Consider the following 24,089-nt stretch of genomic DNA (forward strand, 5'->3'; position numbering starts at 1 on the left):
TCCCGGGAGGATCAGCTCTTCCACGCCCAGCTGTGGCTCCGTGGGCCGCTTCCAGGAGATTTGCATCCTGCAGGAGCTGGTTCACCTCCCATGGGGTAGCACAGCCCCTACTCCGGTGGGATGGCACCTCCACCATCCCACACGGCTCGCTGCAGGAGCTGTGCAGCCACGGGCAGAGGCAGGAGGGGTGGGGGGCTGTTCCTCATGATAAGGGGTGATTGATACGCTGGTATGTGGTGCAGCAGACCCGGAACAATGACCCCTTTTCATTCCTGGAGAGGCCTGGCCGTGCGGGGTTTCTTGAAGTTAAACTAATCTGGGCTGTTTTATCGTGCCATCGCTGTAGAATGTAACCCTGAGTTTAAAGTAATTGCAGCACTAATTACTCATTGGGATGGTTCGAAATGAGTTAATCCTGGTATCTAGGACGTTGCCAGTTACTGCTGCTCAGTCTCAGCCCAGCTGCTTAAAAATGAGGTGCAAATCAATGTTGTCTGCTCTGGGCTCCTACCAGCAATCATAATAACCTGTGGCTGCTCCCCATGTGATGGGACTGAGGAGAGAAAAACGTGGAGAGGGCGAGGGGAGAGCCCTCAGCTAGGCCAGGGTCTGGGATCCCACAGAGGACGAGTCTGAGCACCCATTCCTTACCTGTGGAGGTAACATTTTGAGCTGTCTGCACAGGGAGCAGCCTGGCCTGGAGATGCAGAATATCCTGGGGAGTCTGGGGGAGCTGGATGGACACTGTGGGGAACTGATGTGGGCTGGCATTGCCATCCCAACCCGCAGCTCCTGGGCAGCAGCTGGGTCAGGGGCTTTGGGGGCCATACAGTGAATGCAGCTCTTTAAATAAATGTTGGTCAGAGGGGGACAGGTGGCTTGGCAGATGCCCTGAGAAGGGCCTGGCTGCTTTGTTTCTGGTGGAGAGGCTGGGGGAGGCAGGGTTTCCATGAGTGCTGTGCTATCAGGTGGGTGTGATAACAAACCCAAGCAGCCGGGCTCCCCACACAAGAGGTGGGTTGGGATGAGCCTAGTGCCCTGTGGGGAGGTGGCTCACCCTGGCAGGGACCTGGATCCCCCTCCAGGGCAAACACTGCTGCTGAAGCTCTTTACAAGTGAAATTAAAAGCTGGTGATTCAGCACTGGGTGCCACCAGCCTTCGTGGGAGCAGCCCTGGTTCATTCCAGCTATGCCGCGAATGGTTCATTCCAGATCCTCTGCTGCCCAGGGCAAGTGTCTCCAGACCTGGGGGCTTTGGCACAGGGATACCTTGTCTGCCCTCATCAGCAGAGGAAGCTGCTGCCTTCCAGGCTCCAGCAGAACCAGCCCCTGGCAGAGGCGGGATAGAGATGGGGATGAAACCAGACGGCTGCTTCAAAGATGAGTTGGAAGCACCTGGCACATGCTCAGCACCTGAAAATGAAAAATCTGCCACTGGCAGGGGGTGGTGGGGGCTGAGGTGGTGGCACAGCCAGTTGGTCAGTTGGCATCACAGCAGACTTCTCCTCTGTGCAGGGTTCACGGGTCAGAACTGTGAGGAAAACATCAACGACTGCCCAGGCAACAACTGCAAGAATGGGGGCACCTGTGTGGATGGCGTCAACACCTACAACTGCCAGTGCCCGCCCGAGTGGACAGGTAATGCAGGGATGTGAGAGTGGCGCTGGGCTGGGAGGACAGGTCCTGCCCTGGGGGGTGCCACGGGCTGGGTGGGCAGAACTGTCCTGCTTACAGAGCCTGCGGGAGGGGGGCAGCGCCGGCCTCACGCAGGTGCCCTGTCCCCTGGCAGGTCAGTACTGCACTGAGGACGTGGACGAGTGCCAGCTGATGCCCAACGCCTGCCAGAACGGTGGCACCTGCCACAACAACCACGGCGGCTACAACTGTGTCTGTGTCAACGGCTGGACGGGCGAGGACTGCAGCGAGAACATCGACGACTGCGCCATGGCCGCCTGCTTCCACGGGGCCACCTGCCACGACCGGGTGGCCTCCTTCTACTGCGAGTGCCCCCACGGCCGCACGGGTGAGCCCCTCCTTGTCCCCTGCCCGCAGCGCAGGGTGTCAACTCCCTGCACGTCCCCTGGCTCCTTGCTGAGGTCTTGCTTCACCATGACTTGTGTGCCCATCGCCCCTGACGCGCCCCTGCCTTTCACTGCCCAGGTTTGCTGTGCCACTTGGACGACGCCTGCATCAGCAACCCCTGCAACGAGGGCTCCAACTGTGACACCAACCCCGTCAATGGCAAAGCCATCTGCACGTGTCCCTCGGGGTACATGGGGCCAGCCTGCAACCAGGACGTGGATGAGTGTTCTCTGGGTGAGTGCTGGGGCTGAGCTCATGTGGAGCAGCCGGGGAAGGTGCTGGTGCAGCCAGGAGCACATCCTGTGAGCTGTGCTTGTGTGTTGCAGGAGCCAACCCATGTGAGCATGCAGGGAAGTGCATCAACACCCAAGGGTCCTTCCAGTGCCAGTGTCTGCAGGGCTACTCGGGCCCTCGCTGTGAGATCGATGTCAATGAGTGTCTCTCCAACCCCTGCCAGAACGATGCCACCTGCCTGGACCAGATCGGGGAGTTCCAGTGCATCTGCATGCCCGGTGGGTGGGCGGCTCTGCAGACCCCTGCAGACTGGCCGTGGTGTTGGGGGTGGGCAGAGGGAGGGTTCTGGGTGCCCCTGAGCTTCAGCTCAGTGCTGGGTTGGGTGAGAAGCTCCTGAGTGTCTGGGGGCTGCACTGAAGAGAAAGAGCTTGGTAAAGACTGTGTGGTCTCCCACAGTGGTGGGGGGCACAGGAGGTGAGAGTTGGGCACCATCAGCCCTGCACTGGACTCCTTGCCAACCTTGCTGTCCTGGATTGAGCCAAGGCATGGAGATCTGGGTTGGACAACCATGGAGCAGGTTGTGCTTCAGGTCCCACCACCTGTAGAACAGCTTCTGAGCTGCCTTTTAAAGATGGACCAGATGTGCCTAGGTGTAACCCACCCATCCTGCATGTTGTGCCCACCCCGTGCTGTGGTGCTGACGGTGCTGGGTCTCTCTGCAGGTTACGAGGGGGTTTACTGTGAGATCAACACAGATGAGTGTGCCAGCAGCCCCTGCCTGCACAACGGCAACTGCCTCGACAAGATCAACGAGTTCCACTGTGAATGCCCCACTGGTACGTGGCATAAATCCCACTGCCAACGTGGCAGAAACAAAGCCAGGATGCATCCTGGCTTGAGCCAACAAGGAGCCAAAAATGGACTCCTTAAATTTCAGAGCCTTCTGAAATGGGGAGAGGTTCTTTTGGAGGGAGGTTCCTCCATTGCAGTGAGGGGCTGAGCCCCACTCTGGCAATGCTGCTCCAACTCCAACTCTGGCCCATGGGAGAGGGGATGGAGGATTAAACCCCACTTGCACTTGAAAAGGCCCCTCTTTGGGAAGGAGGGCCGGGGGCCGGGGGGGCTGCACCAGCGGCTTTGAATGCGGTGTCAAAGTCACGGGGTGGAGCGGAGAATGGGGAGACGGTTAATCTGTGAAAGGAGGTTTTGAAGTTCAGAGACTTTGCTCCTCTAGAGATGTAAATAAGATGCTCTCAATGGTGGGTCGCAGCCCCACATTCAGGGCCCCCAGCAGCCGTCCCCATGGAAACCCGGCGCCCCGGCCGGGATGCGGGGGGCCCGGCGGGAGCTGCCCGGCGGCGGGGGAGGCTGGGGCGGCTCCGGCCGCTGCGCAGGGACGTGACTTCTCCTTCCATTCCTTTTCCCTCCGTTCCAGGCTTCAACGGGCACCTGTGCCAGTTCGACATCGATGAGTGCGCCAGCACCCCCTGCAAGAACGGCGCCAAGTGCGTGGACGGCCCCAACACCTACAGCTGCGAGTGCACCGAAGGTGAGGGGATCCTGCATCCTGCGGGGCTCTGGGGGTCCCGCCCCACTGGGCAGGAACAAGCCACCTTCTTCCCTGTGATGTGCCATAAAACCTGATGAATTATTAAGTGCCCTCCTCTCCAAGCACCTTCTGTGGGGATTGTCCACAGACCTTCCATCAGTGGGGTCAGTCCCTGCTGATGTGACTCCCGTGGGGCAGGACTGTCCCTATCCCGGGTGTCGTTGGAGCGAGTGGAGCCCCAGAGCCAGGTGTAAGAGCCCAGCACTCGTGAGGTGTGGCCCCGCAGCAGCCGTCCCGCCATGCTCCCACCTCGGTGGCGGGCGGCAGCGAGGGGGAAGGCAGGAAGGAAGGAATAAAGCTGCCTCTATGGGGACGCAAGGTGCAGGGCCGTGGGGGCTCGCCGACCGAAACCCAAGGAGCAGTTGCACAAAATGATGACTTGAGCCCTGGTGGCAAACAGTGGCTCTTTTGTGGAGCAGCTCCCGCCAGAAATCTTCCAGCTGAATGGCCTCTAATTAGTGTCTTGCTAATGCCAAGCCCCGATGAAAAGCTGCTATGTGGGCTTGGCGGGGTCTAGTCAAAGCTGTACTTTGTCCTCGGCTCTCCACCCCCAAACCCGGCGGGGAGGGAGCCGGCCAGGAGAATAGGATCTGCCGGGGGGGTTATTATTCGGGGGTGCCTGCGGCCGGCCCCCCCGTGCGCTCCGGGACGAGCCGCGGGCGAGCGCGGGGCCCTGCTCCTGAGCCGAGGAGGCTTAATGCAGGTCTTTGTGCACCCCGGGACAAAGCCCCCAAGCCGGGGTCCGACCGGTGTGTCGGGGTGCTCCCTGCCTGCACCCCACTCCCAGGGGTCCTAGGGCTCACAGCAGGGCAGGTGGGCAGGTAAAGCCATCCTAGGGCACTGCCTCACACATGGCCAGGGTGGGAAGGAGCGTCCCTCATCCTCACCCCGTGTCCCCCATCCTCACCCTGTGTCCCCCCCACTGGTGGCAGGTTTCACAGGTGCTCACTGCGAGATCGACATCGATGAGTGTGACCCTGACCCGTGTCACTACGGGACCTGCAAGGACGGCATCGCCTCCTTCACCTGCCTCTGCCAGCCAGGCTACACTGGCCACCGCTGCGACATCAACATCAACGAGTGCCAGAGCCAGCCCTGCAAAAATGGGGGGACCTGCCAGGACAGGAACAACGCCTACAACTGCATCTGCCTCAAAGGGACCACGGGTGAGTGGGAGGGAACCCCTGGGGCTCCACACCGGTCGGCCGTGCCGGTGCAGCATCCCAGTCCCATCCCCATCCCAGGGCAGGTTGGCCCTGAGCCGCCGACAGCAGCCGCCCTGGTGCTGGGGCTGGCCCGGGGCATCCTGGGTGAGGGCGAGTTTTCCCGGTTTGGTGCCCGAATCCGGCAGGAACCGCACCCCAGCTGGGAGCCGGGGAGCTGCTTATGGAGGAGGTGCTTTGTTGTGGAGCGGCGGCAGCAGTTGATGCCAGGGGGGCTTCATTTTGCTGCGTCAGCAGAGCCTGGGACTCCCTAACAACACCCCTCTCCTCCCCAGGACCAAACTGTGAGATCAACCTGGACGACTGTGCCAGCAGCCCCTGCGACTACGGCAAGTGCATCGACAAGATCAACGGCTACGAGTGCACCTGTGAGCCAGGGTACACAGGTGAGAGCAGGGCATGGCAGCCACCACCACACCCTGGGGACCTGCAGCTTCTGGTGCCCCATGTCACCAGGAGGGGGGTGCAATAAGGAGGGGTGAGGCTGCCATCCCACTCGCCGGAGGTTTTGCACCCTCCAGCGCTCCTGCTTGTTCAGGAGGGTGACCCTGGCTCAGGCTGAAATCAAAGGGGTGTCTGGTGCCGCGAATTCGACTCCCGCTGCGCCCACTCCCATGGGTATCAGGTTGCTGCCTTGTCCGACTGGTTTGTTTGATCGCTGCTGCAAATGGTGGAGGGCTTTGATGGGAGCAGCCCCCACCACTCCCCACCCGCACGGCCCCTTGTCCTCGGGCCCACTGGGAGCCGAAATAAAGCCTGGCTTTGTCAGCCACGGCAGGTAGGGTTACAGGCTGAAACTGCCCCCCTTCAGTATTCCCTCGTGGACAAAACGAGCCCAGGGCACGGCCTCTTCCCAGTCACGTTTAATTAAGCCAGGCAGGCGATGCAGGGTGTGAAGTCACCCTCCCTGCAGGGCAGCCCGCTCCTCTGTGGCTGGCACTCGTGTGTCCAGAGATCCGAGATCCGAGGTGCGGCAGAATGCACCCCCCTGCCATGCTGTGCATCCCATGGGGTAACTTTTCCTCACTCCCCCTTTCCCAGGGCGCATGTGCAACATCAACATCGACGAGTGTGCCAGCAACCCCTGCCACAACGGGGGCACGTGCAAGGATGGCATCAACGGCTTCACCTGCCTCTGCCCCGAGGGCTTCCACGACCCCAAGTGCCTGTCCGAAGTGAACGAGTGCAACAGCAACCCCTGCATCCATGGGAAATGCCATGATGGATTGAATGGGTAGGTTGGAAGGCACAGGGGCTGCTGGAATAGCAAGGTCAGGGTTAGAGAAAGGCGAGCATCTGTCCCCCAAGTCAGTGCTTGTCCATGCTCTGTGCCAGTGCTGTCGGATATTTTCCTGCGGTGGCACGATTAGGGGCCAGGATTTACTGGGTAAATGATGGTTGGTGTAGCCTGGAGGACCAGATCTTTAAACCCCAATTTTTCCCCAAAGCTACAAGTGTGACTGTGACCCAGGCTGGAGTGGGACCAACTGCGACATTAACAACAACGAGTGTGAATCCAATCCCTGCATGAACGGTGGCACCTGCAAGGACATGACCAGTGGCTACATCTGCACCTGCAGGGAGGGCTTCAGTGGTAAGAGGGGGTTAGATTGGATATTTGGGAAAAGTTCTGCTTGGGAAATGGTGACCAGGCACTGGAACAGGCTGCCCAGGGAAGTGGTGGAGTTGCCATCCTTGGAAGTGTTCAAAAGGCATGTGAACGTGCCACTTGGGGACATGGTTTAGTGATGAACGTTGTGGTGCTGGTTGCACTCAATAGTCTTAGAGGGCTTTTCCAGCCCTAACAATTCTGTGATTCCATGATTCTAGGGGTGCAACCAGGGATACTACCCTGTCCCCCCTTTGCTGGGATCTGGGAGAGAGCTGTGAGTGGGCATTCCCATGATGCTGGATGGGCTGGAGGCCTCACTGTGGGAGCGGCGGAGCCCCAGGTCTGTCTGGGAGCTGTGGCAGTGCAGCCAGCCTGGGCACCTTCAGTGAAGTTTGGGCACTCCTGGCTGGAGCTGAGCACAGGAGGCTTTTCCAGAGCAATGAGTGGGCTGTTACCATTGTCACCACGTCCCCACTGTACCCTCAGCCCCCTCCCACCAGCACATGCAGCTCTATCACAGCTGATTTTATCTATTTTTCTTAAAACAGGCCCCAACTGCCAGACCAATATCAACGAATGTGCTTCCAACCCATGCCTGAACCAGGGCACGTGCATCGATGATGTCGCTGGCTACACCTGCAACTGCCTCCTGCCCTACACAGGTGAGGGGGCACCCTGTGCCCCACCATGGCTCTGTGGGGCTTCTGCTTCACGTGTGACACCAAACTGGTCCCTCTGAACGTGCAACAAACCAGCACCAAGCACAGAGGCTTCCCTTGCACTGCCCTGCCATGGGGCTGCCCACAGCCACGGCTCCACCTCCCCTCTCCACAGCGCAGCTGGAGGAAATTTGCAGGAGCTTTGGGAAGCTGCCAGAAACAGCTTCCTCCCTCCTTATCCTCCTCCTCCTCCTCCTGGAGGGCACCAGGGTGGTGGTGGCTCAGGGACAGCAGCGCCCGAGGGCCGCCCCGCTCACACCCCACCGCCCAAGGGGGTCAGCGGTGCCGGTGGCCCCGCTCTGCAGCCACGATGCTCGCACTGGAGGGAGCGAGCCGAGGCCGAGGGGCCGGGGGATTCTGCTGAGCCAATTCCTGTTTGCCGGCCTCTCGCTTCCGCTCGCGCAGAGCGGCGCAGCCGGTGCACAATTGCAGGAAGCCATGAGCCGTTTCCTGCCCTCGGCAGTGGCCATAGAAACCCCTGGGGGGGACGGGGACTGGGCAGGCGGGGAGGGGAAGGCTCTGGAAAATAGCAAAAGGCCAGTTCAGGAGATACTGGCTGACAGGGAAGATAAGGGTTCGGAGGGAACGTGTCCCCTGGCTGGACGTAAACAGGAAAAGCAGCAAGAGAGGGGGAGGGAGTGTAAGGGGGAAAAGACACCCCGAGCAGCACTTCCCAGCCAAAGGAAGTGTGCAGTGCTTTAATGCAGCCCAGATTGCCAGGGTTTAAATGGTTCGTGGGTGACGTGGGGTCATGGGCGACCAGGGATGGAGGAGACAGTCCCAGCTGGGCTGCCCTGGGGTGGTGGGGAAGTCCAGAGCCTCCCCCAGAGCTGGCAGCAGCCCAGGGCAGGGGACAGGAGTAACAGGATCTTGGGCCACCCGTTGTTTCGGAGGGGGTGTCAGTGGGTGCTTGTGCCTGTGCAGGAGCCACCTGTGAGGACGTGCTGGCCCCCTGTGCTGGCAGCCCCTGCAAGAACGGCGGCGAGTGCCGGGAGTCGGAAGATTACAAGAGCTTCTCCTGCAGTTGCCCCCCTGGCTGGCAAGGTATGGGCATGGACCATTTGGGGGTTCAGCACACCCTGCTCCCCTCAGGGAGGGAAAGGCAGAGGGGAGGGGGCATGGCCAGGAAGCAGCCCTGCATGGTGCCAGGCTTTGGGGAGGGTCCTGACCTGCCCCGTGGCTCAGCCAGGCAGCTACTGCCTGCACCCCTTGGCAAGGGCGGTTTGCTGGGAGGGCTCCTGTCCCTGGTGTGAGTGGTGCCCAAGACATCATTGTCACCCCTGGGGCTTTCACCAGCACCTCCAGCCCACATGGCCCTTCTCCTGCTCTGTCCCCAGGTCAGACCTGTGAGATTGACATCAATGAGTGTGTGAAGAGCCCCTGCCGAAATGGGGCCACATGTCAGAACACCAACGGGAGCTACCGCTGTGCCTGCAGGACCGGCTTCTCCGGCCGCAACTGCGACACCGACATCGACGACTGCAAGCCCAGTAAGAGCAGGGGCTGCCCCATGGGCCATGCTCAGCCCGGCCCTGAGCCATCAGCTTCATCCCTATTCCTGGTGCTGAGATTTTCCTCCCTGTGCGTGTGCTGCCACTGCAGCCTGGGCTGTGCTGTGAGCCCTGCTGAGGCTTTCGGGCCACCTCAAACACAGCCCGGACAAGCCGTGTCAGTCTAAGGCCAGATGGGAGCAGGAGGAAGGAGGCTGGGGAATAATGTGTCCCATATGCCCTCCTTGTGCCCAGTCTCCTGATGGGGCTGGTTTAGCTTCTGCCCAGTGCCTGGGCTTAGTCCCATCCCTCCATTCAGCCAGGGAACGTGTGTGAGGGCAGTGCTGTGGGGCATCTCCTGGGCTGGGCTGCTGCGCCATGCCTAGACCCATCTCATCTTCACATGCCTATCCCTCCTTCTCCAGACCCGTGCCACAACGGTGGCTCCTGCTCCGATGGCATTGGCACGTTCTTCTGCGAGTGCCTGGCTGGTTTCCGTGGGCCCAAGTGCGAGGAGGACATCAACGAGTGCGCCAGCAACCCCTGCAAGAACGGGGCCAACTGCACCGACTGCGTCAACAGCTACACCTGCACCTGCCCCTCCGGCTTCAGCGGCATCCACTGCGAGAACAACACACCCGACTGCACGGAGAGGTACAGCCCTGCCATGGCTGGGGCAAGGGCTGAGGTCCCCCTGGTGCCCCATAGCCCTGGGCTGGTGGGCGGGGGCTTTGGTGTGGAGATTAACCAGTGGTGACTCGCTGGGATGTGATGTCTGTGTTCCCAGCTCCTGCTTCAACGGTGGGACCTGCGTGGATGGCATCAACACCTTCACCTGCGTCTGTCTGCCCGGCTTCACGGGCAGCTACTGCGAGCACAACATCAATGAGTGTGACTCCAAGCCATGCCTGAATGGGGGCACGTGTCAGGACAGCTACGGGACGTACAAGTGCACTTGTCCCCAGGGATACACCGGGCTCAACTGCCAGGTAGAGGAACCTTGGGCAGTGCCCACCTCTGCATGCTGCCCTGGGTATTTGGGGGTCACTGCTGTCTCCACTCCTGCAGAAGCCCTGCTGGGTCGTGACCCTCATCTCTTGCTCTGCTCCCCCAGAACCTGGTGCGCTGGTGTGACTCCTCTCCCTGCAAAAACGGAGGCAAGTGCTGGCAGACCAACAACCTGTACCGCTGTGAGTGCAACAGTGGGTGGACAGGGCTCTACTGCGATGTCCCCAGTGTCTCCTGCGAGGTGGCTGCCAAGCAGCAAGGTATGTCCCTGCCACGTGTATGGACTCACAGGGCCGGGCTGGGGTCAGTTCTCTTGGTGGGGATCTTTGGCACAACCAGAGTGATCTCAAGGGTTGCTGTAACATGCACCACCCTAGGCTGCAGTCCTGGCTGTGGTTCCTGGTGGGATGCATGGTGGCCAGGATGTGGCCCTGTGGTATGTGTGTGTCACCAAGGTCCCTGCATCTCACTCTGCTCTCCCTGGCAGGTATCGATGTAGCACATCTCTGCAGGAACTCAGGGCTCTGTGTAGACACTGGCAACACTCACTTCTGCCGCTGCCAGGCCGGCTACACCGGCAGCTACTGCGAGGAGCAGGTGGATGAGTGCTCCCCCAACCCCTGCCAGAACGGAGCCACCTGCACAGACTACCTGGGAGGCTACTCCTGCGAGGTGGGTGCCGTGGGGGGCAGTGATGCCCAGGGAAAAATTCCCAGTTACTGCCTTTCTGCTGCCCAAGGAGCTGTCTTGGCTTCAGGCTGGTCCTGTGCCCCTTCACTAAGTTGGAGGCTGGGGTGCTGGCTGTGCTCCTGCAGCCAGTTGGGAATTGAGGGAACCTCTCTGATAGTTCCCCTCTTCCCTCCTTGCAGTGTGTGGCTGGTTATCATGGAGTTAACTGCTCAGAGGAGATCAATGAGTGCTTGTCCCACCCATGCCAGAACGGAGGAACCTGCATCGATCTCATCAATACCTACAAATGCTCCTGCCCCAGAGGAACCCAAGGTAAATTAACTCCCCAGGCTGGGGCATTAGTGGGCCGAGTGCAGATATCCTTGGATTCTGCTCATTAGCTGCTGGGGTTAGCAGCAGCAGGCGCAGCGGTGGAGGTTGGTGTTTGCTCGCGGGCTTACCCATCAAGGCCACGCAGCCTCGGCCTTGGCCGTGCGGTGCCGCGTCCCTCCTGCCCGAGCTGGGGCTCAGGCTGCCACTGCCGTGGTCAGACTCAGCCCCTCCGCAGGGAAGGGCTCGCACACGGGACCACCGGGCACCCCGACACTGTTTGATGAGCTGTGTGGGTTGTTCCCCCATCTCTCTAGGGGTGCACTGTGAGATCAATGTGGATGACTGCAGCCCTTTCTTTGATCCTGTCACCCTGGGGCCCAAGTGCTTTAACAATGGCAAGTGCAAGGATCGGGTAGGGGGCTACAGCTGCATCTGCCCCCCTGGCTTTGTAGGGGAGCGCTGCGAGGGAGACGTCAATGAGTGCCTGTCCAACCCCTGCGACGCCCGCGGCACCCAGAACTGCGTGCAGCGGGTCAACGACTACAAATGCGAGTGCAGACCTGGCTATGCAGGTGAGCACTGTGTCCCCCCCTCCTCCCAGAGCCCAGCCCTGCAGCCCCCCAGGCCCCCCCAGGCATCCCCACGCCTTCCTCTGCTCCTCACACACTCCTCTCCCTCGCAGGCCGTCGCTGTGACACGGTGGTGGACGGGTGTAAAGGCAAACCCTGCAGAAATGGTGGGACGTGTGCTGTTGCCAGCAACACTGGCCGTGGCTTCATCTGCAAGTGCCCCCCGGTAGGTACCTGCTCCTCTCCAGCTCTGAGCATGGCATCTTGTACAGGCCCTGCAAGCCAGCCCCATGCTCGAGGGGTGGTCAAGGGGCCAGTTTAGCCCTGGAGGCTTCCCCAGGTGGAATAGCCAGGGGAGGATGCTTTGCTGTGGGTGCTCATGGGCAGGACATGTGTCTGTATTTGCACACCCCACATGCTTGCAAGGACACTGTGATAGGGTCAGAGAGAAGACAGCCTGCAGGTACCATGCACAGCTCTGTAGGACTGGCTCTTCCCAGTTGACTGCTATTTGCACCACCTAAAAGTGGAGCAGGTAGCTATGGAGAAGACCTCACTTTATTTTATGGGGATTCTCAGGGTTTACATTCTAGATTATTCTTACTCATCACTAGTTTTAGAGGATGCACCAGAGCCATGCCTTGATTCTCTGGGTTTCCCAGAACACACACATGGGTTAGGCTGCTCGTAGGACAGCATCAGCGATTCTGACTCCCTCCTTGCTGTCCCCTGCCCAGGGATTCGTGGGCGCCACCTGCGAGAACGACTCCCGCACGTGTGGGAACCTGCACTGCCTGAACGGCGGCACCTGCATCTCCATGCACAAGAGCTCCAAGTGCATGTGCGCGCCGGCCTTCACGGGCCCCGAGTGCCAGTACCCGGCCAGCAGCCCCTGCATGTCCAACCCCTGCTACAACGGGGGCACCTGCGAGTTCTTCGGCGATGCCTCCCCCTACTACCGCTGCAACTGCCCCGCCAACTTCAACGGCCTCAACTGCCACATCCTCGACTTCGATTTCCAGGGTGGGATCGGGCAGGACATCATCCCGCCCAAAATCGAGGAGAAGTGCGAGATCGCGGTTTGCGCGGGGTACGCCGGCAACAAGATCTGCGACGGGAAGTGCAACAACCACGCCTGTGGCTGGGACGGGGGCGACTGCTCCCTCAATTTCAACGATCCCTGGAAGAACTGCTCCCAGTCTCTGCAGTGCTGGAAGTATTTCAACGATGGCAAGTGTGATTCCCAGTGCAATAACGCTGGCTGCCTCTACGATGGATTTGACTGCCAGAAATATGAGGGGCAGTGCAAGTAAGTGACTTGCTCACTGACCCTCTTGTTTTATAGACAAGACCTCCTGATGTGCTGATCACTTGGAGGTATTTTCTGCTTGCATCTGCTAAAGCTCCTAGATGCAGACCTGTGTTCATTCTCTACATTCTGTTCTGCTGCCTATGAGCAAGCAACCACACTTCCCTGTGGTCTCACTGAATTTATATCCACTTAGAAGCTCTCTGGGTTTGGCTCATTCCAGATGGCTTCCCTGTCCTTGCCTGTATCACTCCATAGAAGTGAATTCTCCAACTCACAGCAGTAACACAGTGAGTTTCAGGGCAGGGAGACCCCAGATGGAAGAGCAGCCAGGAAACATGATGATGTTAACATCCAAACATTTCCCAAACATTGTCTTTGGCAACAGCATGAACTTAATCCCAGATTCCTGGACCAACTCTGGTCTGAGTAACTATTCTGTGTCCCCGTGTCTTCTCTGAGTCACAGTAATTTCTCCTTTTTTCTGGCATCTAAATTGCAATTTGTAATTTAACAGCTGCCATCTCTCACCTGCAGAGGTGAACGCTTTCTGTGTAAACTGGTTTAGTGTCCATCAGGGTGAAGAATATTTATACAGAAGCAAGGTCCCTGTGGACCACTGCTGCTTTTCTGAGCAGATGGGTGATATGTGCAGTACTTGGTCTAATTCATTCTCCTGCCTTTCCTCTTCTTCTTCCTCCCAGCCCTCTGTATGACCAGTACTGCAAAGATCACTTCTCAGATGGCCACTGCGACCAGGGCTGCAACAACTTTGAGTGCGAATGGGATGGTCTGGACTGTGCAAACAACATGCCAGAGAAGCTGGCAGATGGCACACTGGTGGTGGTGGTCCTCATCACCCCAGAGAACCTGAAGAACAACTCCTTCAACTTCCTGAGGGAGCTGAGCCGAGTGCTGCACACCAACGTGGTCTTCAAGAAGAACCCCAAGGGAGAGTATATGATCTTTCCATATTATGGCAATGAGGAGGAGCTGAAAAAACACTACATCAAGAGGTCCACAGAGGACTGGTCAGATATGTCCAGTGCTGTCATCAACAAAGTGAAGAGCAGCCTCTACTCCAGGGCTGGCAGGAGGCAGAAGAGGGAGCTCGATCAGATGGACATCAGAGGGTAAGGGGGACCAGTGGGATCCTTTCCTCACTGAGCAGCACTTGTTTTCTGTGTTCATAATAGTAACACGCTATAAAGGGAAGGATGTAGGCCAGATAATTGTATTTGGAAGTTGCTTTCTGTGTGAACAGAAACCGGATTTTGCTCCCATGTGGGAAAATCGAGGGATCATTCAGGAGTCCCTGATACAATGCTGCGCCGACTCTCACGATTGAAGGAGTCCTGTGTATTGTTGGGAGCCGGGGCTGGGCTGGGTGGGACCTGGAAGCAGAGGTTGGCCTGACCGACTGTCTGACTTCAGGAAGTCATTAAGTTAAGCCTCAGTTTCTCCCTGGGAAATGCTTTCTAGAGCTTTGTTGTAAAACTCAATTACTGCAAACTGTGTTTGGAGATCTTTGGTGTAAACATATAGATCCAACCTGCTCCCTCTCCGTGGGCTTAATCAAAAACCACTGAAAGCAAAGGAGTTAGAGCAGCGAAACTGATGTGAGAAGATCTGAGGGCTCCCAAACAGCGTTATTTAAGATACTGTAGTGTCTAGGTAATTTTAAAACATTGTGAAGTGGAGGCTCCCTTCCATTCCCATAGATGAAGAGTTGGATTTCACAGTATTTATTGAGGCAAATCCAATAGAACATGAGTGGGAGCTGCAGGGTTTGGGCCACAGGGAAGCAAGGAGATGGGTTCCCACCTTCTAATTCCCACTGATGGGAGGTTAAAGAGGGAAGGGAGATGGGGCTGTTGTGTCTTCTCAGTGTGGTCATCGCTCCCTGTTCCTTATCGACTTTTCTCTCCCACAGATCCATCGTTTACTTGGAAATTGATAACCGCCAGTGCATCCAGTCATCTTCCCAGTGCTTCCAGAGTGCAACTGATGTGGCAGCATTCCTGGGTGCCTTGGCCTCCCTTGGCAACCTGAACATACCCTACAAAATAGAAGCTGTTAAAAGTAAGTACAGCTTGTCAGCTGGGAAAGAAAAACAACCAAAACTTTCCATCCTTACCTGGGTTTAGTTATCTGTCAATTGGCTGCATTTGAACACAGTCTGGTTTTAATAAACCTCACATCTCTTTTTCTGGAAGTCTTTTCTTAAAAAATAAAGCGAAACCAGTTTAGTGTTTTTTTTTCTTAGTCTGGGTTTTATTTCAAAATCATTATCACTCTAAAAGTTATTAAAAAAAAAAAAAAAGAAAAGAAAAAGAAAACCCAAGCAGCCCCAATCAATCAGTGACATGCAAGGAGTTGAAGTTTGTATCTTGAAAATCCCCCCTAAATCCTTTTGTCTTAACAGCTCAATGCAAGCGCAATGATTTGAAGTTTGCTAATCCTTTTCCTTAAAGGAGAAAAAAGTGAAGCTGTCTCCTGGTGCAGGCTGGCTTGTGCAGCCGAGAATTTGCCGATAGTTTGCAATTCTGATTAATAGCGTATAAAATGACCTTATTTTGGGGAGGGGGGGTGGCTGATTTAGATCAGACTTAGGTACCTCTATTAACTAATTTTCCTTCATTTCCACTCTGTCCCTGGTTTGCTATGCAGCTTAATGTCTCAGCATCTCTTTGTGCCCCACTGTTTTGTAGGTGAAACAGCTGAGCCCGCGACGAACTCCCAGCTGTATCCTATGTACGTGGTGGTGGCTGCACTGGTCTTGCTTGCTTTCATTGGACTGGGAGTACTGGTGTCTCGTAAGCGGCGCAGGGAGCATGGGCAGCTTTGGTTCCCAGAAGGCTTCAAAGTGACAGAGTCAAGCAAGAAGAAGCGGCGAGAACCACTCGGGGAGGACTCTGTTGGACTGAAGTGAGTAGTTTGCTTGCTGACACATTAAACACAGTGGGTCTGCTCGGGGCTCTTCTGAAAGAGCCCATCGGAGTTTTGTCCTCTAGTTCATCGTGTTGGTGTAGCAGGGAGGAGAAAAATCATAAAGTCTTGCATGGGGAAAACAGCGTTCCCATCTGGAGGAGGGTTTTAAATGCTTCGTGATCTGTTTGCACTTGGTAAAAAATGAAAGGCAATCTGAGGGGAACCTCCTGGAAAATGCCTGGTTGATTCTTCTTTCAGTTCGTGCATGCACATGGACACAAGCACTCAGGGACAGTTCCTACAGAGGAGGTAACTTCTTTTATGGTTTTATTTTTAAAGACCCCTCAAAAATGCTTCGGACGGCACGCTGATGGATGACAACCAAAATGAGTGGGGTGACGAGGAGGACACCAAGAAGTTCAGGGTAAGCCCTCTGCCACATTCCCTTTCCGTGCTGCAGACAGTCACTGGCTGGGTTAGTCACGGAGGGAGCAGAGTGCTGCGGGAAGCCGGGGAGCAGAGGGACCCTCAGGGGTGCTGTGCATTGCTGCTCTCAGCTCCTTTGCCTGTGACTCACAGAGCTTCCCAGGCTGGAGCTCAGCCCCCTCCTCACACCCTGATTCCCTGCTGTGGTTCCTCAGTTCGAGGAGCAGGCGATGCTGCCAGACACGGACGACCAGACGGATCACAGGCAGTGGACCCAGCAGCACCTGGATGCCGCTGACCTGCGCATCTCCTCCATGGCCCCTACTCCTCCACAGGGGGAAATCGATGCCGACTGCATGGATGTCAACGTCAGAGGGCCGGGTAAGGTGGAACCCCTTTCACTTCTGCACTGGTTGTCAGCTCATCTCAAACCTTCCCTCGCCCCTTGCAGAGGAGCAGCCCCAGACAGCCCTACCTGCCTCTTGTTAGTACAGAGTCACTGCTACGTGTTCTGCATCACACAGTTGCTGTTGTGCATGATTTAGAGATAGACCTTATCGCATTTTGCTTTCCATTAGAGCTCTTTTGTTTAATCACTGAGGTGGAAATCAGAGAATACAGAGAAAGTGCCTATTAAATCACCCAGGTTATCTCTGTGCCACTTGTAGATTTCTCCCCTCCCACCGATCTGCACATTTCAGTCTTTTTTCAGGTTTTTAACTATATTAACAGCTTTTAAATTAATACAAACATTTGGTCTTCCCCACATCTGTGAAATTGCCCTCTGAAATAATGGAGATTTATTTACCATACTCAATTTGATTTGAGCAGCCTTCCTTATAAACTGCACCTTCCATGGTGCAGTCTGCAAGCTAGCAGATGAAATAGGAAAAGCAGTGAGTGATGAGATACCACGAAGGAATTTCAGATCCATATCAGAGGAAGGATATTCATGTTTGATGTTTAGAACCAGTCAGGAACACAGCCTTGCTGCACCCACGAGAATAAGCATCTATCACAGACAGAGCATCTTGCTGAGCCGCCCGCATTACAGAAGGGTAAAAAGCCTTTCTTTTCACGGGGTTCCCCTGTGCTTTCAGACGGCTTCACCCCCCTCATGATCGCCTCGTGCAGCGGAGGAGGGCTGGAGACTGGCAACAGTGAGGAGGAGGACGATGCTCCCGCTGTCATCTCGGATTTCATTTACCAAGGCGCCAGCCTGCACAACCAGACCGACCGCACGGGCGAGACGGCGCTGCACCTGGCCGCCAGGTATTCCCGCTCCGACGCTGCCAAGCGCCTGCTGGAGGCCAGTGCCGATGCCAACATCCAGGACAACATGGGCCGGACGCCCCTCCACGCCGCCGTCTCGGCCGATGCCCAAGGAGTCTTCCAGGTAATGGATCCCTTGGCCACCAGTCTCAGGGGTTTTCAGATGCTGTGTGTTGAGTCAGTCACACAGCTGAGCTCATTGCAGGGTCTCCAGCTCCAGCCTGGGCAAGGTGGGGGGTGAAGGTCGTAAAAACTGAAGCATTTGTTGTCTTGGGGCACAGCGAAGCAGCAACCCCCACAGCAGCATCCCTGGACTGGGAGTGGGGACTGGAGGGCCCAATCTCTGGAAAGGGCATTGCGGGTCCTGTGACCCGGACACCTGGAGTGCCTGCTGTCTGTCCCTCCTAACGTTTGTGTTTCTTGTCCTTTGTCCCTTTGGCAGATCCTGATTAGGAACAGGGCAACAGACCTTGATGCCCGGATGCATGATGGGACCACTCCTCTGATCCTGGCTGCTCGCTTGGCTGTGGAGGGAATGCTGGACGACCTCATCAACTGCCATGCAGACGTCAATGCCGTGGATGATCTAGGTACTGAGGCAACTAAAACACGGGCTCCCTCACATGTGGAAGGAAAGGGCTGCTTGCTCTTGCTGTTACTCTTACCTCTCACTAATGTGTGTTGCATTTCGTGGTCTTCCTCTCCAGGCAAGTCAGCCCTGCACTGGGCAGCTGCTGTGAATAATGTTGAAGCTGCAGTGGTCCTTCTGAAGAATGGTGCCAATAAGGACATGCAGAACAATAAGGTAATGTCTCCTAGGCTGACATATGCAAGGAAAGAACCATCTGGGGAGTCTGTTAAAGAGCAGTTTTTGCCAGACAAATGTCTGGCACTGAGACTCTGATTTGATTGTTCTGCTGTGAATGAAGTTGTTGGAATTAGCTCAAAGGAGCACTGTGGGATTTGGTCGTATGGTTGATGTTGAGAGGCCACGCAGTGCTTGGTGGGCAGTTTGGTACAGTGTTTTTGTGGCCATCTCCAGCATGTTCAGGGTCACTCGCAGGGTTCCTGGTTTGATATCAGTAGAAGGACAGGCTCTGGTCAGGAGGGTAGGAAAAAGCAGCACCAAAATCTCACTAGGCAGATGATTGTGGACAACATGGTGTTGGACATGGAGCTCAGGGCAGTGTTAGCCAGGGGAATCTGTGAACTCAACCCTAACCATCTTTTTGCTGGGTTTCCAGGAGGAGACCCCACTGTTCCTCGCAGCCAGAGAAGGGAGCTACGAAACCGCCAAGGTCCTTCTGGACCACTTTGCCAACCGGGACATCACGGACCACATGGACCGCCTGCCGCGGGACATCGCCCAGGAGCGCATGCACCACGACATCGTGAGGCTACTGGACGAGTACAACCTGGTGAGGAGCCCACCACTGCACAACGGCCCCCTGGGAGCGCCCACCCTGTCCCCCCCGCTCTGCTCCCCCAACAGCTACATCGGCAACCTCAAGCCCGCCGTCCAGGGCAAGAAGGCCAGGAAGCCGAGTACCAAGGGCCTGAGCTGCAATGGCAAGGATGCCAAAGACCTCAAAGCCCGGAGGAAAAAATCCCAGGATGGAAAAGGATGCCTGCTTGACAACTCCAGCGTGTTGTCCCCAGTGGACTCCCTGGAGTCGCCCCATGGGTACCTCTCAGATGTGGCCTCTCCTCCGCTGATGACCTCCCCGTTTCAGCAGTCCCCTTCCATGCCCCTGAATCATCTGCCAGGCATGCCGGATGCCCACATGAGCATCAACCACCTCAACATGGCGGGGAAGCAGGATATGGCCATGGGAAGCTCCAGCAGGATGGCCTTCGATTCGGTGCCGCCGCGTCTCTCCCACCTGCCCGTCTCCAGCCCCAGCACGGTGATGAGCAACGCCCCGATGAGCTTCTCCGTCGGTGGAGCGGCCGGGCTGAACGGGCAGTGTGACTGGCTCACCAGGCTGCAGAACGGGATGGTCCAGAGCCAGTACAACCCCCTGAGAGGCAACATCCAACCCGGGGCGCACCAGCAGCCCCAAAACCTCCAGCACGGCATGATGACCTCCCTGCACAACGGCCTGCCCACCACCAGCTTGTCGCAGATGATGAGCTACCAGGCCATGCCCAACACCCGGCTGGCGTCCCAGCCCCACCTGATGCAGAGCCAGCAGCTCCAGCAGATGCAGCAGCAGCAGCTCCAGCAGCAGAACCTGCAGCCACAGCAGCAGCCGCAGCAGCCCCAGCAGCCGCCGCCGCCGCAGCAGCCGCAGCAGCACCACAACCCCGGCTCCAACGGGAGCGGCCACATGGGCCAGAATTTCCTTGGTACCGAGCTGAGCCAGCCCGACATGCAGCCGGTGAGCAGCAGCAGCATGGCAGTGCACACCATCCTGCCCCAGGATTCCCAGATGCTGCCCACGTCCCTGCCGTCCTCCCTCGCCCAGCCCATGACCACCACGCAGTTCCTAACCCCGCCTTCCCAGCACAGTTATTCCTCCCCCTTGGACAACACCCCCAGCCACCAGCTCCAGGTGCCCGACCACCCTTTCCTAACGCCGTCTCCGGAGTCGCCGGACCAGTGGTCCAGCTCGTCTCCTCATTCCAACGTGTCCGACTGGTCCGAGGGCATCTCCAGCCCTCCCACGAGTATGCAGTCACAGATGGGACACATCCCCGAAGCCTTCAAGTAAAACAAGGTGTTTTAGAGACACTGGTGCTCAGTGAGAGTCAGAAGCTCGAGGGAGATCTTTTTTTTTTTAAAAGGACCTTGGATGCTTTTATTAAAGGATCCTTTTTAAATATGTTTTTATAAAAAAAAAAAAGGAAAAAAAAAGAAAAAGACACATTTAATTCCTTTTTTTTTTTTTTTAGTATTTATTTATGTACTTTTTACTTTACATGAAAACACTGCCTTTTTTATTTATATGTTCTATTGTTAAGAACTCAATGTGGGACACCAGTTGTGTTTCAAGAAATGGACAAATTAGGTTTTTATAGGACGTTCTCTTTTGTTTGGGGGGATTCATTGTGTTTGATTTGAGAGGAAATGTTTATGTAAAGCTATAAGCAGCAATTTGTGATTCTGAAATGCCATTAATTTATTTTTTTTCTCTTTCAACTCAGAAAGAGAGGTGAGAAAGAAAAGGGGAATTAAAAATTGACTAAAATTCCACTCCTTGGGGGGGGGGGAAATTAAGTATCAACAAATTTTTTTAAATGTACTTTAAAATGTTTCCTTTGCTATTATATGAGAGGACATTTTATGGTACCAGTCATGAATCTTTGTTTAAATTTCAGTATTATATAGTTGTACATTTGCCTTGATAATAGAAATTTTTGTTCTCTCTTGTTTTTATATATATATATAAAAATATATATATTTAAATGATTTTTATGATCTAAAAAAAAAAAAAAGAAAGAAAATCAGGATTATAGACCTGTAAGAACAGGTTCTAAGCTAAAAAAAAAAAAACAAACCAACTACAAAACATGAATACTGTCCCCCATCAAAAAGAAGTGTATTTGCCAAACTTCCAAGAGAGCAAGCCCGTTAACTGTGGAGTATATACACAAAGGACACTTAATTTTACTTTGAATATCTTTTCTGGTTTTGGTTTTTTTTGTTGTTGTTGTTTTTTTCGTGTTTGCCTTTGAGTAACTGTTTAAGAAATAAATGCCAATATAAACTTTGTAAACCACATCCTTATTTTAAGGATGGCCTGCCTATTTTAAAAGAAGGCGTGTCTATTAATGCAGACACCCCGAGTGAGATTACAAAGCATTATAACACTGCCACCACCACGTGCTCGCCCGGCTCCAGCTCCTCTGGCAGTGCCACTGCTGCTGGTTTTAGTGGGATGCTGGACTGGCTAAAACTGGAGGGCGAAGGAGAGCACAGCTGAGCCTGTGCTGTGAAACCTTAACATTTTGTTCTGTAACGTTAGCCTGGAGTGATGCATCTTTTTTTATATTGGTGTACACTCTTTCTGTGTATCATGTAAAATATAGTATAAGCCTGTGGCAGATTTAATGTTTGTAAATATCTTTTTTTTTTTGTTTTTAAAAGAAGAGGTGGATTTTGTTTCAAAAATCTAAATGAGCAAGTCTTAAATATATCATAAATATATCACCTTGTAGAGGTGTTGGAATATCACTCACTCGGGTGCGAAGGCAAGCAGACACCCTAAGACTAGATATGTGTATGGGACAGGCAGATAGAGAGCAGTTAATCAAGAAAACCTAAGAAAAGGGTTCCTTTTCCTCATTCCTTTTTATTAGAACACCAAATAAAATGGATATTTCTCAAGGCCCAGCGCCTTGCTGAGCACTCATCTTAGTTAACATTTCAGACCATTGTTATTGTGACATGCCTAATATGAGTGATAAAAACATCACGTGGTGTTGAACCTTCCTATGTTTTATAAACTAGAGTGTAGTTTAAGAAAAGATATCTTCTGTAATAAAGCTATCTACATGCAAAGTTGTAGTTTGCAAAAATGATGTATTTTTTTTGGTTAACTGATTTGCAATAAATGATGCTTCTGGGCATCTAGATTTTACTAAAACTGGAACTTAGTGTTTTTGTTATGGAGCGGTTGAAACCTGGGTTTGACACCTGCTGGTTCTCAATGCTGCAGGGCTGCCTTTTGGCACAGAGTGCTGGAGCTTCCCCAGCATCTTGTTCTCTGTGTAGAATCTCAGAGAAGGGCTTTGGACAGTGAAAATTTCTCCTTAACTTGTGAGAAACTCTCACTGACTTGAGGCATCTGGTTTGAGCAAGGCAGGAGGGGCTCTGAAAAGCATGTTCAAAGTACTGTAAAATTTTGCTTTCTGATCAGTTTTTTTAGGAGCATTTTCTGGCTGATGAGAACGGTGAAGGGTAAAAAATAGCCACGTGCTTCTAATTCCATAGTGCCTATGGGAACAGTGTGGTGTTAGGAGTTACCTGCAGTGCTTCCTACTTCACAGGCAGTGCTGAGCCTGTTCCTGGGCTCTTGGATGTGGTGGCTGGCACAGATTGGAACTGGGAAGCCATGGGATGAGGAACAGCAGCACCAGAGGACCAAACACCACGCAGAAATGTTTGCTGTCCTTGCTGCGCTCGAGATTTTTAAGGTAATTTAATTTAATTCTTTCTCTCCCCCACAGGGAGTCTCTAGTCCAAATGCAGCTGCAAAGTCCCCAAATAACTGGATATAAATAGCAGAGCCATTGACCTCCTCCCAAATCACATAAGCCTGGAATGCTGGTATTTTCCACTCCGTGGCTGGGGAGGGAGTGGGCATGTGTGTACATGTACCTGATATCCAGCTCCAGACAGATCTGGGGCCACCAGACATTTGCTGCCCAACCCGTCAGCAGCTGGTGCTGCAGTGTTTTATGTGCCACCCAGCAGTGAAACACAGCACGTTCAGGGCTCAGGGAGGTGAAGTTCCAGGGTGCGCTCCCAGAAAACTCCATGGAAAGGGGTATTTTAACCGAGGACAAACCCCTTTGCCCCCTGCAAGATGTGGTTCAACGGTGAGGATCTCGTTACCCCCCCAAGGGACATCCTGGAGATGGGTTTCTCAAGATATGCTCTTCCCCACAGTTGTGTCTCGCTGCATCCCATCTGGAATATGCTAAATGAAGAGTGTCTGCCTTCGCTGTGACTCACAGATGTGCTGTTCATGGATCCAGCCACGCTCCCACGCAGCCCCATCCTTCCGGGCTTCTCCCACACATCCCCATCCCAGCACTCGTGGCTCGGTCCAAGTGAGGCTGGGAAAGGCTCGTGCCAGCCTGAGGAGGCATCAGTAAGACCCTCTCCTATGTGGTCTAGTGTACAACAGCCCAGTCACTCGTGGTAGAAATTCAAGTCGTTCGAGGCACAAATTTGGCCTGGAATAGATTAAAAAAGGGTTTATGAGGACGTGAGAAACAACGTGACATTGCAAGAGGCAACTAAACATGTGGCTCGTTTAAGAAGAGGGTCTGCAAAGCATTTAATTTTCCATGGGGAATGGTTAGAGGGACAGAACAAGGAAAGAAGGGGCTAAATACCAGGGAAAGAGGCAAATGCATAGACACTAATAAATTTGCCACAGGGTAATTCCAACTAGAAGTCAGAAAAGGTTTTCTGAGCAGTAAAGGAGTAAGGATACGAAATTTAGTTTTTAGGTGTTTAGCCTCCAATTACTCATATATTTATGAAGGCACCTGGGGACCCACAAACTCCCACCAGTCCCTTGTCCCTGTTTCCCTGACTGGGTACATGAGTTGATCATGGGGTCACAGATCCCCAGCAGGGATCAAGGCAAATTTAAACAAGAAATGAGAGAAATGGCCCCAGTTTCAAGCTCTCCCTCCATACTTAGGGCTTTCCCACCAACTCCCTATCCAGAAGGAGTTGCCTTCCCCCAGTCCCCTCCAACCAAACCATGTTGTCCCACCACAAGCTCATCTTCATGTCATGTTGGGAGCTGAATTTCAAGCTCTGCTGTCACCAGAAGATCATGAGGAATGACTGGATCACGGCAAGTGTGTTTGTTTTAGCATTCCGGGTGAAAAAGGCTGAGAAGCACTAAAATTATATCCAAT

General features: G+C 54.6%; 1 protein-coding gene across 1 annotated transcript in view; it reads left to right on the forward strand.

Annotated features, from left to right (window-relative positions):
• Window positions 1-22,069, forward strand: part of NOTCH1 (notch 1) — a 45,674-nt gene extending 23,605 nt beyond the window's left edge. The window contains exons 5-34 of the mRNA XM_017810373.1: window positions 1,516-1,638; window positions 1,790-2,023; window positions 2,161-2,316; window positions 2,409-2,594; window positions 3,039-3,152; window positions 3,752-3,865; window positions 4,858-5,091; window positions 5,424-5,534; window positions 6,190-6,382; window positions 6,597-6,742; window positions 7,309-7,422; window positions 8,404-8,523; window positions 8,817-8,969; window positions 9,395-9,623; window positions 9,757-9,958; window positions 10,084-10,237; window positions 10,465-10,649; window positions 10,847-10,979; window positions 11,294-11,551; window positions 11,662-11,774; window positions 12,286-12,857; window positions 13,562-13,990; window positions 14,791-14,939; window positions 15,569-15,785; window positions 16,128-16,212; window positions 16,430-16,595; window positions 17,315-17,610; window positions 17,929-18,076; window positions 18,194-18,291; window positions 18,731-22,069. Of these exons, the coding sequence (XP_017665862.1) occupies window positions 1,516-1,638; window positions 1,790-2,023; window positions 2,161-2,316; window positions 2,409-2,594; window positions 3,039-3,152; window positions 3,752-3,865; window positions 4,858-5,091; window positions 5,424-5,534; window positions 6,190-6,382; window positions 6,597-6,742; window positions 7,309-7,422; window positions 8,404-8,523; window positions 8,817-8,969; window positions 9,395-9,623; window positions 9,757-9,958; window positions 10,084-10,237; window positions 10,465-10,649; window positions 10,847-10,979; window positions 11,294-11,551; window positions 11,662-11,774; window positions 12,286-12,857; window positions 13,562-13,990; window positions 14,791-14,939; window positions 15,569-15,785; window positions 16,128-16,212; window positions 16,430-16,595; window positions 17,315-17,610; window positions 17,929-18,076; window positions 18,194-18,291; window positions 18,731-20,200 (6,902 nt within the window). The 3' untranslated portion in view covers window positions 20,201-22,069. The remainder of the gene's footprint in view (window positions 1-1,515; window positions 1,639-1,789; window positions 2,024-2,160; window positions 2,317-2,408; window positions 2,595-3,038; window positions 3,153-3,751; window positions 3,866-4,857; window positions 5,092-5,423; window positions 5,535-6,189; window positions 6,383-6,596; window positions 6,743-7,308; window positions 7,423-8,403; window positions 8,524-8,816; window positions 8,970-9,394; window positions 9,624-9,756; window positions 9,959-10,083; window positions 10,238-10,464; window positions 10,650-10,846; window positions 10,980-11,293; window positions 11,552-11,661; window positions 11,775-12,285; window positions 12,858-13,561; window positions 13,991-14,790; window positions 14,940-15,568; window positions 15,786-16,127; window positions 16,213-16,429; window positions 16,596-17,314; window positions 17,611-17,928; window positions 18,077-18,193; window positions 18,292-18,730) is intronic.
• Window positions 22,070-24,089: the final 2,020 nt, after the last annotated feature.

Source organism: Lepidothrix coronata, unplaced genomic scaffold, assembly GCF_001604755.1.
Source record: "Lepidothrix coronata isolate B3197 unplaced genomic scaffold, Lepidothrix_coronata-1.0 Scaffold28, whole genome shotgun sequence".
NCBI classification, from domain to species: Eukaryota; Metazoa; Chordata; class Aves; order Passeriformes; family Pipridae; genus Lepidothrix; species Lepidothrix coronata.